We start from the raw sequence: 21,117 nt of genomic DNA, 5'->3' as shown, positions 1-21,117 counted from the left end.
TTTTAAACGATGGTTACCTCCGCCCTAAGACAGGTGCCCAAAACAAAGGGAATTTGCCATGGGTGAGCAATTGAGCCTGTACTGGTGAACCACAAAACTAAAGTAGGAGTAGCAAGGTTAAATGAGATGAAAAAAGATCTTCAGCCTTCAATTTTTCTATGGGTCTTGATGCATGGTACAAATACTTTAAAATTACTAACTTTTTTTCTCTTTACCTTAAAGCACTGTACTGTATCTCATTGTAATGCAAGTGTGTTACAACATCCAGCTCAGACACAGTCTCCGCTTTGCTTTGAAACGTATTTTGGTTGCCATGTTTATACTTTAGAGCTATAGTTTTTCTAACTAGTCTCTTAATTACAACCATAATCATTAAACTAAAAGCACATTTTGAAACAGAGCAGAGAGACTACATTTTTAGAAGACTGAGCAGGAAAACATGTCACTTTCTTTTATAATAAATTTTAAAAGTTATGATTAGAAGTTTTTACCCTCTCTCTCTCTCTCTCTGGAATGTGGAAAACTTTACTGATGAATTGGTTTCACATCTTCAGAAATGGTTTTTAGGCTACAAACAAAAATAATTTCCAGGTGTTTGGCATACTGAAGGATATTCCTACCTCTCCCATCAGAAAGGAATTACTTTGATAATCATATAAGACTGTAACGAAGAGAGTATGTCTTGCTTGAAACCTCAGATTACACTGTTTCCTCAAATGCTCTTGGCATTTAAAGGTCTGCACCTAAACCAGCTCATCTGCATTTCCAGGTTGATCAACTACTCAATTTATTGGGTTTGTTGAAATTCTGTATCACAATTAAGCAAGGAGAAAAGAACAACTTCTCAGCAATCTGTCCAAGACCAAAAGCTTGATGTTGAAGTCTGCGCCTAAAACAGCCGCAGTACGCTCTGCTCAATTCTGTTTGACCTTGTCTTTGCTAAGCTTTACTAATGAATGTCACATTGTTTCCTTTCATAAGAGAAAAGGAAAGTACAGAAAGACCAAGGAATGACACTGCTCCTCTCCCTCTCTGCATCTGGGGAGGCTTGCAAATATGATGAAGTGGAAATTTCAAAAATTCATGTGGAACAGAACAGTATCTAAAACAAGAAACAGAAATGGAGGATGAGTCAAACTGAAACTAAGATTGTTTTCCCACTGCAAACAGCAGTAAAGGAAAACCAATAACAAAGAGTGCTATTCCCTACTGAAATTTGAAGCCTGTATTTAATTTCTTTTTTTAATCAGTACACATTTTCCCCACTCTAGAGCCTGAATAACTCTAGCATGTCATCATTTCGTGTCACTACTTTTGTCCAAGTCCTCACACAAAGTTCCTGATCAGGAACTCCCAATCTTCAATATTACCCAGAAATCATTAATTATCCAAGTACATTTTCTGATTCTATTCTGTCCTAACAATTAACTTTTCAAGACTGAACGTAGCTACCTATAAAAATATATTTAAACATTAAAACACCCATCCTCTGGCCTAATTCACAAGAAGCTACCTGCCCACATAAAAAAACCTCTTCCTCTCCTCCTACTTCATACAGAGGAAATTATGACCCAGGCAATAACATGTTCAAAAACCACAAGAATATATAGGCTACTGCTCCATTAAAAAGTTCTATGATGAATAAAGGACATCCCCCCTTACTAGGGTGATAATCACAAATAATATTTAAAAATATTTCTCACAAAAAAGAGAGACATTTTAAAAGATGATCACAAATATTTAAAACTAAATTATTGACCTTGTAGCATAAAACTCCATTTCTCCATGTTAATAAATTCAGCTATAAGAATACTTGATTTCTTGTGTTATTTCCAACAAGGAGACATTTCTTCATTAAAAAAAAAAGACATATCAAATTCTCTTTTGGACAGGGTAAAGGCTAGACACGCAGAACTAGGGCAGTCTCCTTATTAAATGCTATATTTTTGGTAAGCAGCTAGAAAGTTAATGAAGACTCTGGGTAATAGCTTACTTCAAAAAGTTCCATGAACCCATTCCAGGAGTTTATAAAACAGTGCATTTTACACCATAGCCCATGGGTTATGATAATATGCCATCCACAGGTCATGTTCATGCCTGCTTTTTATTCAGCACAACAGACTGCAATAAAGGTGGATGACTGATCCACTGCTGTTATTAAACAGACTTTTTTTCCACCAACATTATCAATCTTTTCTTATAACCATGTCTGAAGCATTTCCAAAATTCCATGTGCAATGGCTTTCCACCCCATCATGTGAAAACAAAAATACCTTACTGATACTTTGTATTCTCACACCTTATCAGGACTTTTTTCAAAGTCGTTGTAGAATACATTCTTAGGGTAAGATTCAGTTTATTTTACTCTAGCTACCTTAAACTGTGTCTTGCCCAAACTAGTCAGATAGGCCTCCTTTATAGTAGAGGACAGAAATATTTATCCTGTTATCTTTTGAGAGGATAGGATTACTGCTTTAGAGAAATCTGAATGATTTACTACACTTTCCATCTTCTATTCAAAAGTTAAGCAGCTTCATTCATTTTAACAATATGGTAGGATCAGTTAAACTAAACTATTTTGCAGGTTCCATTACTTTAGGATTCATTTGAAATTTAAATTTAGAACTGTTAATATTGTCACAAAAATTATCTGATACAAAAATTTATATGTGATGGTAAAAAGACAAAATTGAAAGAAAATCTGTAGGTATCTTAATATATACTAAGCTAGCTTTTGCTTGAGAGGGTGAACATGGCTCTGGAAGGTTCCACTAATTTCATCAGCAATCAGTACTACAAAATCCTACTACATCTTTTGAAAAGAAATCTTACAGAAATTATTGACTATTGCTTGGACTTATCAAAAAATTCTTCCAATAGTTTCTGCTGTGACTTTAGGTAGTTTAAAGTATATTTATGTCCATTTTACTTTGCATGTTAAGACAAAAAACAGAAGTGAGAACCTGAAAAGACCCAATACTAAATTAAGGGAAGTACTTGCGTCATTTAAGACTTCTAATTACAAAATGTGTGCTACAGTAATTACATCAATGAGCAAGTTGTTGAATTGTTTCCATGAAGGACAATATTTGATGGAGATGATATCTGGTGCCCTCCCTCTTCTTAATTAAAATCTTATTCTGGCAGGAAACCCAACGAAGGAGCAGCCAACTTATCTCCTTCAGGGGCTACTGGGCGGAGAACCCCTCGTGTCTGGCACTCACGTGACACCATTGCTCCTAGTGCCCTTGAATTCAGATATCAGCAGGGGTGGAAAACTCTGGGGGGTCAAGGGGAAGCTGCAGGTTCTGGCTCCTTGGAGCCAGGAGAGAAGGGCAGTTAGCAGAGGAATCAGCACAGGCTATTTCCCTCTGCTGAGGCCGAGCTTTATCAGCACCAGTGGAAGCCCAGGACAGTGCTGCTCTGCCATGCAGACGAGCACACTTTGGCCAGTGCTTTGAAATGGTTTGATGAGTATCAGAGTGCAGAATTTGCAAACTGTTTGTGCCCGTAGCTACCTCTGGAGAAAAGCTGTAGCACTCCCTGACTGTAGAAACAACTCTCTCCATATGTAAATAGCAGCTTGCATGGTCAACTTACATTCTGGATTTTTGACCTCAACCCATCTAAGTTTTATAGAATTGCATAATCATTCTTCTGGAGTTTCACAATAATAATATAATGCAATAAAGAACCACTTTCTTTCCTGCAGTTTCTAATCTTGCTTAGAATAACAGAAAACTAATTTCAAGAAACCTCATCTCATGCTGCATCTCTAACTTGCCTAATATCAATACTCTTCAGTTTCCCAGTGCTCTGCATTTCAGTGTTAGGAATGGAGAGAACACAAAGTAAACCAAACCATAGACACCGTTGACATTTCAGAGTGAGTCAAGCAAGAGATTAAGATTTCAATTTATAACACTTCCGTGTTTTTATTATAAAATGATAAATAAATCCAGCAAGGCAGGAAATGTAAATATTTTTGCAGTTGTTTACACTATGGAAGAGGAAAGGAATTTAACATTCAATTAACCACTTAGGTGATTCTAGATATGTACCATATGGTCTTCGAATTGCTTAAAGAAAAATATTTCATTTTTACTTATAAACTATTCATGAATTTGAGCTGCTTATAGCAAAATCATTTAGAACTATTTACTCTATACCTCTTCTCTCCTCCCCAGAAATGGACTGAGGGAAGGAGACGTGGGTCATAACAAAGAATACTGACATCAAAAATCTGTATGTATGATTTGCATTGCTTCAAATCTTTAAAAGACAGAGATATGAAAATGGATTCTTTATTGTGTCCTTTAACTGATCTTATTTGGACAAGTTAAGAGACTGTTACTTGTTAACATTACAGCTAGTCTTCGAAGTAAAATACAAGAAATTTGCAAACATATGATTTTCAAACAAATCTTTCATGTCATACCATGCAATTCTACAGAGATATATATATATACACATGCAATACCCCCTCTTCAATTATAATTAGCAATTTCTATTATTGCCTAAGCTTTAAATTCATAAGCCTGAGATAAACAGAATCAGGTCACTGTTTCCTTTGTGTACAGACTTGCACTGAAGCCCGAATTTTTTACACTACTTTTCCAATTAAGCTTAATTTTAAGTATTGACCTATTATTTTAAAATAAACATCATGAACACTGCTTAAAATAAGCCCTTACACAACCAAAAAATACCTTAAGCAACATGGTAATTGCAAAATATATTTGCAAGTACAACTTAATCAAGTAAAGTGTCTGAACCAACACTGGAAGATGAAATCACCACCTGTTTACTGCTTATTTACTATCTTTTGCTAGACTCATTTTAGAAATGGATTTAAGGGATCACTACTCTAATCCTTAATCTGCCACAGGTGCAGTGTGAATTTAAAGAAATTACATTCACCCCATCTCAGTCACCTCCTGTGAAGTAGGGGTGCTAATAGTTCCTGTGTCTTGTTCTTTTCTGTTTTGACTTTTCATAGAAAGGACAGTCCCCCATGGCACATGAAGAGAATTTCATTTGAGACTCTCTAGGCTGTGTTTATGGCAATGAGGTATTCAGCTGTATATATCACTGTCAAATACAGCTCCAGTAATGCAATCTCAGGGGGGAAAAAGAACATGTGAGCCATGAAAACAGAACTATATCAAACTAGATTAAGCTACCTGTGCTTTCAAATATATGTACAATACATCTAAATACATTCAGAATTTCAACAGGAGACGTATGCAACTGCTTCTTGCACTGCTCCTTAAAAAGGTCTCCCACATGGTAAATATGGCAAATGCTATCACTAAAGTATGTTTGAGTTTCATGGGGCTAACACTTGGAAAAAGAATTTCCTTAAAAGTGCTTCATATCTTATGATATCTGTAAACACTCTACTGCTGTAGATAGTTGCCCAGTGAATAGTGTCATATAACCGCTGGAAAACAAATCTTCACAGTATTTGCTATCGGCATTTTCTTTATCATAAAATGAACTCAACTCCACAAAGACAGAAACCTAAACAAACCTTGAAAGGTGACTTTAAGAGCTTTTGAAAGTCCCAGCATCTACTTTAATACTGACCTCAGCAGGGCACCAATCTTCTTGAAATGGCTTTTAGCTATTAATTATTTATAGAACTATCACTTCCCCAGAGTTCACTGTGCACTCATTTATTAATCTTTTCCTCAGACCCAGACTCTTCAACTTGATTTTACAGTATACTTTTAAAAAGGCTCATATGAAAACTAATCCAGGGACTTGCACTCTGTATAAACAACTTTAGTTTCCAACATGCAAGGTAAAAAAATTACCTTGAAGGGGTTACACAAACTTCAAGGGGTTGAGTAATAACATATGACTTCATCTCTCTTCAAAACTCAAAAAAGTGCAATATGAGCAACATCAGTACCTTTTAAGTAACTGCAGAGGGAGAAGTGGAAAAGCCATCCTCTATGAAGGCTCTCTGGCTTCACTGTGAAACATGTCTCTGTGATCGACAACAGTGGTTTCTTTAAAACTGCCTATGAGAGATGCGAGATATACTGGGGGTCTGCTTCCCTCTTCAACAAATGAGGGAAAAAATTAACAATACTTTAAAAGATTAGATAAAATATTAGATATAATTTACTTGCTATAAATTAAGTCATTTTCCCCCTCCTACTATTTTCTCATTAATAAGAAACAAATAATCACAGCCTCAATTCCAAATAACTTTTTCATAAAGATTTTCAATACCATTCATGTGTGCTCATATAAATTTCTCTTTGCCAGCCCAATTCTGGACTTCCTTAACTTTCCTCATAGTTCCTGTTTCCAATCTGGACAGATTCCTGGTGATGTCCACTTAAAATGTCCCTGTCTGAAACTAAGCTTCCACCTTCTTTGTCACCATGTTTTCTGTGTGTTGACTCAGCAACAAATCTACAATTTGGTTGTAGAATTATGATTTGCAAGTGTTACAAAGCTTGTTAAGCATAGAGTTATGCTATCAATTACTTACATCCTGTTTCCAAGATCAATCAATGTCATAGGAAGAAAGAGGATTTTTTCCATCTTAGGCAGTTCTTAACAAAACTTGGGTTACTTTGCTCACTTGACTGTTCTCAAGGTGCTTATGAGCTGCTTGATAATTGCTGCTATTACTTGTTGAGTGACAAAATCTGAACAATTAGTCTACAGTTCCCAAGTTCTTCTCCCTTCATAAGAGCAGTTATCATAACACTACTACTTTTTCATGAGTTTGTGAGTGATAATTCCGCCAAGTCATTGACTGTTCTGACAAGCTTAAATATTCTGAAAATCTGACCACATCTAATCAGTTATTCTATTTTATTATGTAATCTCACTACTGTTTTAATCCATCTCAAAATTGCATGTATTACTTACCTAATCAAAATTCACTTATTGTTCAAAAAATGTTGAGGCAGAACAGAATATCACTGCTTTCTCTGACATTTACTGTTGCTCTTTCTCCCACTCTCCTCTTGCTTCTTGAGTAATTATGGAATTCTATTATCTTCTCTACTTGCAATTCTCAACTCAGCATTTCTAGCCTTTTTTGTTCCAAATGCTTGCATTCTTTCATTAATTATCTCTAGTCATACAATGATTTCTACTTTTTATTATCTTAATAAAGTTTTAAAGGGCTTGGTCCTTTACTGCCAGATCTTTTTTGCATCAGGATGGTTTGTATCCTTGGTTCAGTCTCTTGGATAACTACATAATGTCTTCTGAATCATCATACTTAACTATGTTCCAGTTCCAGCAAATATCTGGCAGCCTTCCTCTTTTTGATGCATTGTTTTGAATTATTATTGCTGGGTTTGGTTTTTAAGCTGCTTGAAACTTCCAGAGTTTTACTTCTGGCTCATTAGAACTTACCCTGTATTCTGTGTTTCACACTTTTATATGTCTTTTATTTTTCTAATAACCTCCCTTTCTCAGATAGTCAGATACACAGGCTTTTTCTCCCACTGAGTTCTTTTTAGCATCTTATTGATTAGCACCATAAATTTTACTCTCTCATGTGCCATCCAGAATTGGTTTTTTAAAAGCTCTTTGCCAATAGCATCCATTCTACCTTTTAACTGTTTTTTTTTTTTACTTTTTCTTTAATCTGGCTTTCAGTTTTGCTTAGGTTCTAAGGTTACATCATAGTTTAGCCTAATAAATCTTAAATGAATTTTGGAAGGTTCTAGACAGAATAAATATGAAGTGAAATTACAGTTTAAAATTTAATAGGTGGCCACTACTTAGTCTTCCTTACCAATAATTTTAAGATTTATGTTCACCACTTGAGTTAAGTTTTCAGAATTCAAAACCACTTTTACCATCAGAGGTTAAAGGTTATCTCTTATTTACTTTAAGCCAGCTGCCTCATTGCTTGCTCAGTCTGACTATTTATTCTTTTTATATGCATTACTGATATTCACATGAAATTTTATACAAAAACAGAGTTATATATAACTGCACATTAGTAGTCATTCCAAAAACCTAACAAGAAATCTTAAGACAACAGATGCCACAAGGAAACAGATGGCAAATTCTGTAACAAGACACTTCATCCGAACTGCCAGCCAGCCCTCAGTAGGCTGAGGAATAAGCCTGTTAAAACTACACTCTCTTGCACACATTTTCTTCAACAACAACCAAACAGGAGGCTTTGGCTCATGGCAACCATGTGTGATGCAAAAACTATTTTCTCTCTGTAGAGAAGCCAGTTCTGCCTATTGACATCAACTCCTCCTCAGCTGACCAAACAGCCATGCCTCTGCATGTTCCCTGTTAATGAAAAACTTGTGTTTTCAGCTCCCATGGCAAGACACATCTTCTTGTAGTGCCTGACAGCCTCCCTGAGCAAGCACTCCAAATGTTAGGTTGCGTCTCATCCATTGATTTCCTTTGTCAGGAACATGACAGACACAATTACAGCAAGTTAAGACTAGGACCTAGGTGGAGCCTTCCAAGGTCAGGATCCCTGTCTGGGCAGAGTCCTCCCAGCTGCAGGAAGAAGACAGACTAACAACCACACTGGTGATACACCATTTTCATACACATCTTTGCTCTAGGGTATCTCTCACAATACCTGCCTTGTCTTCTGTTGGCAAACTTGGCTGGCTAACATTTTTGGTCTCACAGGTGTTTTGGTCTTTCCAAACACTAGCAACCATAGGCTATGCTGCCAAAGAAACTTACACTCTGGACAAAACTATATAGCCATAATTAAACCTGTAACCTGATGTACACTTTAAGGTACCAGTAAAGGTGGTCCTTCTGAAGTAATCTGTATTTTTAATATGTTAAAACAAAGAGGCATTTAGGAAATTATTCAGTGTTCCAAAAAATATCAAAGGCACCCTGCATACCAACATGTTGCCTCCTATCAAAAGTAATTATAATGATGTGTGTGGTTAAATTCCAGCATCGCACTTTGTATTCAAGTACCACACAAGAAATTCAGCTGTTTCTGGAAAAAAAGCCTACCAGAAGACCATGTAATTTTGAAAAATGCAAAAGGGACTACTTGGCAGTCATCTAAAAAAGAACCCAGATTCCTTGTGCCTCACTCTTGAAACTATTTTTCCTCACAGTCACAGTCAAACCATCTCCCACCAAAATTCCAGATTAGAAAAGGTTACTACAATGGACAGACAATTAATATATAAGTCCATAATTTTCTGAAAATAAGAATTAATAACTCAAACTACTTCACAAAGAAAATACAGGTATGATGATCTGGGCAGGTGATGTTTGTTGTACTACTACTTCATTATTGAGAGCTCTTCCTGTAACTGCAGGAGGCTGCAAACTCCACTATCATTGCAGAGTCTGTTTACCCTGTGTGTCATTTTCTCTTACAATACTGAACCGAGCCCCCAGCAGGAGATAGGAATTATTATGCTTGGCGAAGGACTAGCAAGGGCATATCATTAAGTTTTGATTACCGTCTCAAAGGAAAGTACTTTTCATGTCTGAACCTGGGGGACATGAGGGGACTAAGCAACAGACTATGGGGAGAAACTTTGATCATGTCTCAGATTGATCAAAGGGTCACCCGATACATTTTCAAAAGCCTCTCTGGGCATCCTGGTGACAAATGTAGTAGAGACCAGGGGAGACACTCTAAAAGCAGACAGTATCATCAACTGCAAGGCAGGCCATAATTAACGAAAACTGACTTCACAAGAGAGAAGAAATAAGCTATGATGTGAACAAAAGTTTGGAGCAAAAGCAGAGTACTGAATTCCCCACAGCACACAGATTTTGACACAATGTACATTCAGGAAGGAATGGCTGGAAAAAGTATGGTCATTACTATTTTGTTTATCTTGCTTACCTACAAGAATCAAAAAGAAGACTGGCTGCTTTTTAAAGGGATCACCAGGACTCCAAGAATCTAGCCTGTGCAAAATTGCTATTCGCTTTCCAAACTCAGTAACACTAATCTCCTCTGGCAACAAAACTGCCCGACTCTACAAAAACAGGCAGATACATTTCCTTGCCCCCTGCCTGGCAATCATCAGCTTCTGGATTCAGTAACAGAGCAAAGAAATCCCAGTGGAATTTCATCCTCCAGGAGCCAGCAGTAAACTCTGTATACTTTTGAACAGATAACCAATGGCCAGCCAGAAATTGAGATTTGCATTATTCAGACAAACAAAGTCTAGTGGGGTGCTGTTTCTCTGTGCTTCCATCTGACTTCCTTTCGCCTTGCACGTGGCACCAGCTCCCATGCCCATCTGCATCAAAGCAGCCAATACAAACACGGCTGTGGGCAATGCCTGCTGCCCCAGCGCCTGCAAAATCTGTTTGAATGGCAAATACAGACCTCAACAGGACTTATTTTCCACTTTCTCTCAACAGGACTTCTTTTGCACTATCCCTCCTACTGTTGGCATGTAACATGAGATGCTTAGGTTTACCTTAAACAGGTACAGCCCATTGGTGCCACAGCAGCTTTTACTTACTAGGTGTAGTCTGTATGCCTCATTTTGAAAGCACCGTAACAAAAAGACACGTGCAAATTGTCCTATTATCTGAGCTGTGCCTGAGAATGACAGAAGACACATGCTGTGGCTCTATTCCAGAAAATAAGTCTGTACAATAAGACTGAAGCCCAACCAAGTACATTCAGAGGATATTTACTGAGTTTACTTGCCTGTCGAGAGCAATAAAAGAGAAGTAGGGTTCAACAGGAAGAGATAATAATGGATGCATGCAGCCCTGACAGACAATGCTGCTACAGAAAAATCACATTGATGCAGTGAAGATCTTCACTAAGGAAGAAATACTCTTATCCAACCCCACTAACTTAAGATATAGAAGCCTGACTTAGCAATACATAATGGAATCTAAATGTATAGAGAACAGATAAATTCAAATAATCAAAACACTTTGTTTTCTCTGCCAGCTCTGTAAGTACCTAGCCAAATAACAGACATAAAAAGCACATGGTCCCTACTATTGCATTTCAACGTCTAGCTCTGAAATCAAGTGAGAGGAAGAAATATATTCTTTTCCCTTAAAAACCCCAACCCTTACTTCAAGGCTTTTATTTTTTTTTATCTGGACTACAAATTAAACATGCAAACGTGTCTCAAGTTTGGAAGGAGGCTCAGCAAAGGAGAGCAAGACAAACTACAGACATTAAATACTCTACAGAGAACTAATGTTATTCTAATGCAATTTTCCACAATGTTTTACTGAAAATTTAAACTGTTTTACAGCTCTTGACACTAATTTTACATTCAATAAATATAAACATAAACTTTCTCACTATTCAGAAGTTCACAGTTTATTTTGCTGGGATTAAGTTCCAGGCCAAAACCTGCTGTCCCACTCCAAAATGATCATAGTCTCAGTACAAGATGTTACACTCTTTTGGAGGGGTGAGCAGGGGCAGTACAGTTATGACGAGGAAACGGACCTCCCAACACCGTTCTCAGAGAAGGAAAGACATTTTGCTAAGGAGGAAAGTACATTTCCTGTGAAGCAGCAAAAGCATTTGGGTATTCTGACCACAGTGTCAAACAGTGATGGGGGGGGGCCCAGGCTCCAGGCAGGAATTCAGCTTCACACAGACTACGAAATCCTGTGACTGCTATATATAAACTACACCTTTGGCTGTCACATGATGTACAGAACAAATGCATGTTGTGATGAAGATCAAAATTAGATAGCTCAGTAGAACTCCAGACTTCTTCACTTTCAGATCACACATGAAAGCATAAATGACATGACAAAGGTCACAGGAATACAGTGAGAAGAACACACTTCCGTTTCCTGCTTCACACTTTCTCTCATGCTGACAGCATACACACACCAATTGCAGCACAGTGTTTTGCTGCCTTTTATAAGCAGCCTTTGAAAAGCTCAAATAAACCCTCTTTCCAATATATTGTTTCCAGTGCCTTCTTTACTACGAAAATAAAGGCAAGGTAATGAAGTTCATAATTAAAAGACTACATTTATACAAAAAAAAAACCTACTCTCTGGATAAAGTGAGTGAAAGAAAGAAAACTCTTTCAATATAACAATACAGCAGTAAACACATGAGTGTGCAGGGCAAGGGTCAGTGAGAGGAAGGGGTATTATGCTATCAAAGAAAAGATGCAGTTTATACAGTTATTCTGTTGTTACTCACTGTATTGGGTACATATGGCAATCCATAAACCTTCTCCTGTGTTTCCTTTAAAATTTCTGTGGTTGACTTTTTTAGAGGGTGTTTACCATGGTAGATTTGGTCCAAGACAGCATAAAAAACCTGAAGAGGGAAAATACATTTGTCTTTGGCACATATTATTGGCATATGAAAACCAAAAAAGACACAAAGAAAAGAATATGAGATATGGACTAGGGAGAGGGAATAGTCTAAATATATATGGTTTGGAAATCTTCTATAATTAGTATAACATACTAACATTATACATGGAGAGAAACAGATTTTTGGAATTCATCAACCACCACCATCATGACCTTTCATAACCTTTCATAAACCTTTCCATGTTTATGTCATTTATCACACTGGGAGTACTAAAGTGTCTGCACCTTTTAAATAAATTAAGATCTGTCCCTAAGGCCCTCCAGCAGTTCCCCTTTTCAAGAAAAGTATTTTTAAATTCCTATTTTGAAGTTATTTAAGTGGACACTGCAAAATAAGCTATTTCAAGATGTGTACATGCAGCCATGAGAACGCCTCACCCCTGCAGGGGCAACTTATGGCTTAGGCAGTGAACATAAGAATTATGTTAAGAATATTACAGAATCAATGAGGTTGGAAAAGGCCTCCAAGATTATCAAGTCCAACCTTTGACCTAAAAGCACCTTGCTCATTACACAGAGCTGCAGATGCTACTGAGTTTCCGCCTGAGCCCTGCAACAGCGTAGTACTAAGGCCGATCTTTCCTTTAATTTAGCTCTCACCATCAGAGCAATAAATTGTTTAAGTGTAAGCTTAGCTAAAAGCACACTGCACCAGGAGGCTACCTTGCCAGAAGTAAGAGCTGCTCCATAAGCAATTTTTATACATGTGAACTACAACAGAATGCAGGTGCATTCTGTTGTAGTTCACATGCATAAAAATTCACAGGTGCATGACCAAATAACTGAAGTGTTCAGAGAGTGGGAAAGCAGCACCATTAAAAAGACTTTCCAAGCAAAGACAGCAAGGCAGAGTCTCTGGGACAGTAACAAAAAACATGAAACAGGCACGGACAGAAAAAATTATTGCAGCCTTTGTTTTTAGTATGAAGACTTCCTATTTTGTGGAAGTGAAAGGAAGACAGAGGACACGCACTGCTCTACAACACAAGATATTTTTAAGTAGTTTGATGGATCCAGATGCTTAAGGGAAGAGGCCAGGTCATCCTATAGTCAGCACACTTCATAGAAAAGTTGACAATAAGGAGCATCAAAAAGCTTTTTTGCAAGGAATGTAGCAAATAATTTGGCTAGATATTCAGGCCCAGCCACACTCCCAGGGTGCAATACCATCCCCAATGACATAAGCACACTGTTCCAGGAATTATAACCATGAAATTTTATGGAAAAAAAAAAAGTTGTTTGGACATTTTATGTTACCTAAATAACACAAGCCCGTGAACATCAGAAAAGATTCTTTATTATAAAATGTTAGTACAAATATTTCTGAACTCTTTAATAATTTATCAGAATTCAGAATCTTCCTATTTGCTCTGGATATGACATGTAGTTTCACCAAAATTATGACTGTTTCTAAAGGAGTATATTCCTTCTGTTTGGATAAGCTGTCTTCTAACACACAGAATTCTGATAAACCTTTGACAGTCTCATTTGGCACATTGGGTTTTTTTCCAAGAAAAACTGAGGGTTATAAGCAGGGGGGTGAATAAACTGTGACTTGCAGGAGCTACTCCTAGATTTCCTGCTTGCTCCTCATTAGCCATGGCTAAGGAGGAGAAGAGAGGTCAGTAAGACTCAACTTGCACAATTACCCATTAATGACACTGCAAATTTTATGTCCCAGGTAGCAACACTGAACAAGACGTGTAAGCACTCAACATCGTCCATCTACAAATGCAGAGTAGCCAGAAAGCATCTGTTCAGACTAAAAATAGAGAAATCTAGACTGCAAAATACTTTACTCTTATATATCTAAGAAGAGAAAGAGGCTTTACAATGGCTTTGCATTCCTAGTCACTAGAATCCCATTCTTTTTTTTTTTTTACACAGTTTAACTAAAGCTACAGGTTTATGACAGCAAGGGTGACTGAGAGTATGACCTGCAGTAAGTACCATGAATAGACCTGAAAATTACCTCATGTAATAGTCCTAAAAAGGTCACTTTCTCCTGTTACCTTAGACCTTTTTAACTCTGCAGTTGTCATTTCACACTAACTTCCCCTCTCCTCTCTATAAAACCCAAACCAAACATGAGGAACTTCAGCATCTGATAACAGACTTTAGCTTCAAGCTTCAGCACAGCCTTTATCCTCTTTTTTTCTCCCATCTTTGTCTGGACCAGTCTGCAGTTGCTCTTCAGTGATCTTCACAAGATGGGGGAACTACATCTGCACCACAGGGGACCTTCTCCAAAGTAAAATTTGGAGTGAAGCAGTTTGTGGTCAAGGAGCAAAAGCTCAAGTCACAGCTAGGAAGTGGGGAAATGTCAACCAAAGGCCAGTGAAATGTTCTGCCTAAAGAACAATGTGGTGACAGGGAAATGAGTCACTGAAGTCAGCTATAAGCTCTCCCTTGATCCTGGCACATGTACAGTGTGGGAAGAAAGCTGTGAGCCAGGCCACCTGGACAGCACGGTTAAAAAAACCATCCCTGAAAATAAACTTGGATGAACTTTATACCCACATGCATTTCCATCTACAAACCACAGTTCTGTGTGTTTACACAGGCCTTTGAAATGGGAAAGGGAAACACATTCCAGGGCCACAGGATTTTAGATGATACTGCTGAGGAGCAAGCTAGTACTTAATATCAAGCAGTAGATAGAAGATGATTTTTAATTTCAGTAAAACACATTTCTCAAAAGACGTAAAAATATAAAAACGCCATCAAATACTCATTAATCTTCATACTGTCTCTCTATTTTGCACTTACATTGGTATTTATTAGTTTCACTTGATTCCAGTTCTTTCTAGCTCCTTGTCTGCTTAATAGCATTAATATGCACACACCTAGGCATTTTCCAGTGAAGTTACTACTGACTGAAAGACTCTGGGATTCAATCTGCCTGGCAAAAGCCTTAGGAGAAGATGTATGGACTCTCCTATCTTTCCTTCTGAGTAACTGATTACACGACCTAAAAGAAAATTCAGAGGTATTATAGTTATGAAAAAGCAGCAATATTTCTTACTTTCATGTGCCAATAGACTTATTTTATGAACAGACCACAGAAGAACCACCTCCAGGTGTTTTCCACACTGCTGGAATATTTGTCAGCATTTTTTCTACTTTTAAAAGTCAAATATAGCTAACATAGCATCTAGCCATCAATACAGAATATAGTCTTTGCAAAGTCTGAAGGAACAGTATTAGAATTATCATTCACAGTATTTTCAGGTATACAGCTAGCAGCATGCATTTATTTTGGCATCGGCAAATTAAAATATATTTTGCTTCAATTAATTATTATACTTTTAAATTTGCATGACTTACAATATGCATTTCTAAAATGGAATGTATTCGCTTTGTATTTGCTTTGACATGTAGTCAACTTTGTATTTGCTTTGACATGTAGTCAACTTCTCTGGGACATTTTTTTAAATTATTCAACAGAACAGGTCTGCCAATTTGTCTCTTTGAAATGAGTGAACACTTCTGCAGGTTTTACACCTGACATCTCCAAAAACATAGTGCTGAAAGTAGGAAATGAATAATATTATTCAGTATGGCATTGTGGTCATTTGGTATGCGTTGAAACTAGTTTAACTTAATTTACACAAGAAAAATTTGATAGCAAGCAGCCTGCTAAATCACTGCATCACTGCCAGCACCAGTCAACCACTAGGCACCTATGGGAACTTGCGCCCACCAGAAGTGGGTGTTCTTGAGCCACAGGGTGTGGAATGACTCCAAGACAGACCCAGGAGCAGCTGAGGGCCAACAACAGCAGGGACATTGCACAGCCCCACCACAAGCAACTGATGCAATGACTTCTCCTTTTGGAATACTCTCTCCTTCACCACAGAACAGGGAGGCCATGTCACTTGTGAATATCTGTGTGACTTACATTGCTCGATATCTGAGCCCATTTAGCCTCCACAATGCCAGCTTGGTCTCAAACCTTGACAAGATCATAGCAAATACATATAAAAAGTTAAAAGAAATCTGACAGACTGATACATAGCTGTTCTGGACAGAGACACCAGAAAAGAAAGGGTGCGTGTCAAAGGACCTCATCAACACTTTGGTGGTTACTAATCTGTACATGTGTTGTGCCCCCATGAGTAAAAGTCTTCAATTAAGCATTCACAGTATAAATTTAATTTCAATCCAGAATTTTTTCCCCAATAAAAACCTCCTGCATTAATTATTTATATTCTTGCCCACATTCTTTCTGGATTATGAGACATGTCTATGAGAATCTTTCAAAGCCAGCAGTGTGCATATTAAAATCAGACCTGTAGAGAGAGTGCAGTTATATTTTCCATGTCACAGAGGTACAGCCACAGATAGCACCTGCCCAGCCAACATTGGCTGCTGACAGCCAGCACTGCACTGAAAGCACAATTCAAAAGTCCAATTCAAAAGTCCACTAAATTCAACCAAGGAAAAATACATGTATATACTGAAAACAGTGTTCAGTCTGGCTTTGACTAGTGTAAATGACATGTATACAAGTCCACACTCCAGGCTTCTGATTAATTTAAAGTCTTCTATGTAACTGCACAGAGAAAACTGCAAATATTGAAGTTTCTCTTTCAAATCAACTTCAATTAGCCAGCCCAACTCCGGTTTGTAGACAGGGTTGTGACAATTTGGCCACTTCTGAAAGGGAGAAATACCAAAGATCTGTAAAATGGGGTTTTTTTCACATCTCAGTAACTAACCTTCACTGAAGTATTAGCAGAGTTATCTCACCTAAACACCAGGCTAATTGTAGAAGGAAATACTATATGCTTCAGGCTTAAGGCAAAACAAGGAAGAAAGCAAAATCCCAAAAATCACACAGTAAGAACTTGTAGCACACTAAGCACAGCCAAATGCTTACGGGTAAAAAAAACTTGGCTGGATGCTAATGCTACTGTACACATCTGAGAACTGCTGTTGCAGGACTGAAAAAGACCAAATACCATTTTAGATAGAACTCTGATTTCCTTTACTTCTTTTGAAGAACAGCATCACTGATTGTTTATGCAAATCACTATGTGACAATCACATGACAAAAAACAATCACACCTACCCACAGAAAAGAAAGGTTTACGATTTCAGTTACTTTTCCTAACACTGTGAGAAAGGTCTTACATCCTTACAGCTCAACCAGCAATTTTGATGTGACAAGTGGCCACTTTCATCTGGAGGTGCAGAAGACAAGGAACTCAAATCATGTTCTACTAAATAGATGTGCTGGTTTGATTTTACTGTGGTAGCCTGTATTTCTCAGTCCTACTATATTTTAATGATCCATGGTACACAATACTTCCTCTACTTCAAATTCTCCTTAAATTATTCCATTAACTCAAGAATTCAATCTTAAACTACCTTTGGGAATTCCAATAATCCAACCATTTTCAAAAGCTGTAGTTTTCATTATATTTTCCTATAGATGTAAGCATTTAGGTTTAAGCAGACAACACAGAACATGTTTCAAAAAAACAAACATATAAGTTAATATAAAAATACATTCGTTTAATTAATTTTCTTATACTTAGATAACACATCTACATAAAAATAAAAGATTTGGTCAAATTATAAGAACAAAAACACGTTTTGTAAGTGCTGAATAGAGAGTAGAAACTAGAATGCAAAACACATACCTGGAGCTGCATATCAGCTGCAGCACACACCTTTTTGGACTCACATAGTCTTGACACCATGTTTTTTGGTAGTGGCTTGAAAAAAAAAAAACAACAGGTCACATTTAGACTTATTGTTTATTTATAAATTGTGTTTAAATAGCTAATTATTAAAAGGGGCTGAAGACACACAAAAAATGCCTGGTGGTAATAAAACACATTTGAAGTGCTTTGCATTGAGGAAGGAAATATTTGCCAAACAAAGCATTAAATGGCCAATTAAGATATCAGCATTAATCCACATAGCAATAGAGAAATCATTAAGTGAAATCTGTTTGTTTTTCTATAAACTGATTCCACATTCCCTTATATGTCTATTAAAGATGTTATTACTATTTTTAGACATAAAGAACAGACTGGAGCAGTTAAACCTCTCCCACATCATATAATTCATAATACTCAGCTTAATAATACTGGGTTTTCATAAATTCAACTGAGACAGCATCCTTCAACCCTAACCCACATAAAAATATTTAGCTGTACTGAACAGTAAATATCTACCCTTTGAAATTTTTAACAAAGTTAAATTTATTCCACATCTATGGCAATAAAACTATCCATGCCACCACATACTGAAAAGTCAGAAACACTTTTCAAGTAATTATAAAAAAACCTTTTAACTTTCCATCCAGATGTCTGCAAAAACATCCAAAGACTTTTTAATGCCACATTTTTAAGAACATCTGTCTATGAATGCTTGACCTTATGCTTCTTCCACTACTTGCTGAAGCTTTTCAAGAGACGTTTTTCCTAACAAACACTTTCTTCTTTTTTTCCCTAGCAGCTTCCTTAACCAAACTGCATTCTTGCTAAAATATTAAGAAAGGTACTACAAATTGTACAACATGTATAGAGTTATGTTTAATACCTAGCATCTCTATGTGATAGGGATGCTAGGTATTAAACTTGACTCTAAAGTCATACCTATGCTTTTATAGCGTGTTGAAGCATTCAAGAAATAAACCAAGAAAGTCTACAGATATGGCAGAGCCATATGTTTAGATTCTCTGCAAATTATATGAATTCCAGACAAACAATGTTCACAGAATAAAACCCAGCTCCAGAGAAGGTACACCTAAGTGAAGAAATTTTATCAATTGACTCTAGAATCTCAGAGTTGAAGCAGGCAAGAAAAATTCTCTGCTTGCACAGCTGCTTTATGCAGTACTTGCTAAGGCTTGCAACCTCTTCTCCAAGTCAAAAGTTAGCTAGGTCAAGCATGGTATAGAACCAAAGAATTTAATAAGGCAGAAAATCAAAAGAATCAAGATGAAAGCAAAAGTAAAATCAAGATTAAAGTACAGGTCACTCTTATGACCACCTGTTGACAAAAAGGCAAAGGAGGAAAAAACACTTATGTCTTTCTTAAATCTATCAGTGTTACTGACCAGGCTAAAAGATTGTATTGTGATCATAATTCACAACCAAGCAGGATTTGGCACCAGAAAAACACTGCCAAAATTAGATTAAATTGAAAGAATTTAAATTGATAAAGAAGTCACTTATCTTTCCCAAAACACCTTTGGGATCTTAAGAGTTCTGAGAAGCAGAATTTGACTCCAGAGTGTTTTTCAAAGATCACAACTCCACTCCAAGGTATGTTTCTGTCAATGTCATGCACACAGATACACTGAGGTATTGAACTGGAGCATGTACTGTTTCAGGCAGTAGAAACTATTCCTCCTTGCTCCATTACGATCTCACACAGTTGTTTAATAAGCAGCTGAATGAATTTAAATTCTTACTCCACTTCTCCTGAAAGATGAACTCTCTGTCATCTTCCTTCTAAAAGAAAGACTTCACTGAACTTTGCCTAAAACCATGTCATTGAATAACCATTCAATTTTTAAAATTTAAATACTACAGGCTTTACTTTGAGTCCACTCTTCTATCCTTCTCCATTAAGTAACTTTAAGATCTTGGAATGAATTTTTCAGTTTTCATGGTGGCTAAAAGAAAAGATTTCCCTGTGTTCCAAAGCATGCTTAACTCCTTACGGTTGTGTAGTAATCACAACACATTACAACTGTACTATCTGTGGGCTTATTCTTGTAATCATGCTAATACAATACTGTCTTTGTAATTCCATCTCTGTGAAAAATGAACTCAGTTCAAATTTGAACAGCTGAAACACTGGCCTTTCTTCAAGAGAGCCTCCAAAGACACACAAGCTTAAAATTATTTAGCTCAGACCTACCACATATCTCTGCACTTCACAAATGAAATTAAACAAAATCACAGTGTTACAGAATGGCACCCATGCACCAGACTGTCTGCTTAAGTACTGTAATGTTCCCACTTTAGTATGGCTTGACTTCATGAGCTCACCTGACTAATCCAACTTTAGTAACTAATTATTACAGTACTCTCTATTTATTAATTTTATCTCAAGGATTTTTTGGTTTGAGTCATCTTTTGGATGAAAGGAAAACTAGGCTTGCTATTTTCTTGAAACAAATAGATTTGTACTGGCCAGCTTTTTCAACTAAGTTCAAAAGACCTGCTCCTTTTGACAGGAGAGCTTGCAAGTTTTGTCAATCTTCAACATTCAACAGCACAACCTTTCAAAAGGGACAGAAAGCAGAGACAAGCTTTCTATAAACGCCAAGATATTTTGGACCAGAACCTCATGATCTACATCTAAATGAGCTCTCATCTTTGAAGGTCTGCCCATCAATTTCTTTTCCCGCAATGCTACTAAAATACAATTTTCAACAGTTCACATGTTTTAGTCATCAAAACATCTCTTCCCCCTCCTCTTCCCACAAGCATAAGCACTGACTGTAAGTGCAGATCCTCAAAGATGAATCCTTCTACAACTGACTTATATAGCAATGGATAATATAAAATGAGATTACACTGACAAGTTTTTCTGATGCAATTATGCTCAGTAGAAATATTAGAAACCACACCACCTGAAGTTTACATGCAAAAACTAGAGTGTAGATGCAGCAACACCAAAAGAAGGATGCTTTGTAAAATTATCTGCATTGCCTCCAACACAAACTGGGTCTGCAGCAAGTCCACCTTCTGCCAACATCCAGCAGGCTCTGTTGGTGTAGCTGGTGAAGAAAACAGCTTTCTAGCAGCCTTCTAGCAC

General features: G+C 37.0%; 1 protein-coding gene across 1 annotated transcript in view; it reads right to left on the bottom strand.

Annotated features, from left to right (window-relative positions):
• MIPEP (mitochondrial intermediate peptidase) overlaps positions 1-21,117 on the bottom strand; it is a 65,634-nt gene that overhangs the window by 9,624 nt on the left and 34,893 nt on the right. Inside the window, exons 15-16 of the mRNA XM_084201323.1 lie at positions 17,979-18,053; positions 12,152-12,271 (exon numbers count right to left, since the gene is read on the bottom strand). Of these exons, the coding sequence (XP_084057449.1) occupies positions 12,152-12,271; positions 17,979-18,053 (195 nt within the window). The remainder of the gene's footprint in view (positions 1-12,151; positions 12,272-17,978; positions 18,054-21,117) is intronic.

Source organism: Fringilla coelebs (assembly GCF_963513975.1).
Source record: "Fringilla coelebs genome assembly, chromosome: 2".
Taxonomy (NCBI): Eukaryota; Metazoa; Chordata; class Aves; order Passeriformes; family Fringillidae; genus Fringilla; species Fringilla coelebs.
Note: the sequence above shows the minus strand (reverse complement) of the source record. Positions and strands in the feature narration are given on the sequence as shown.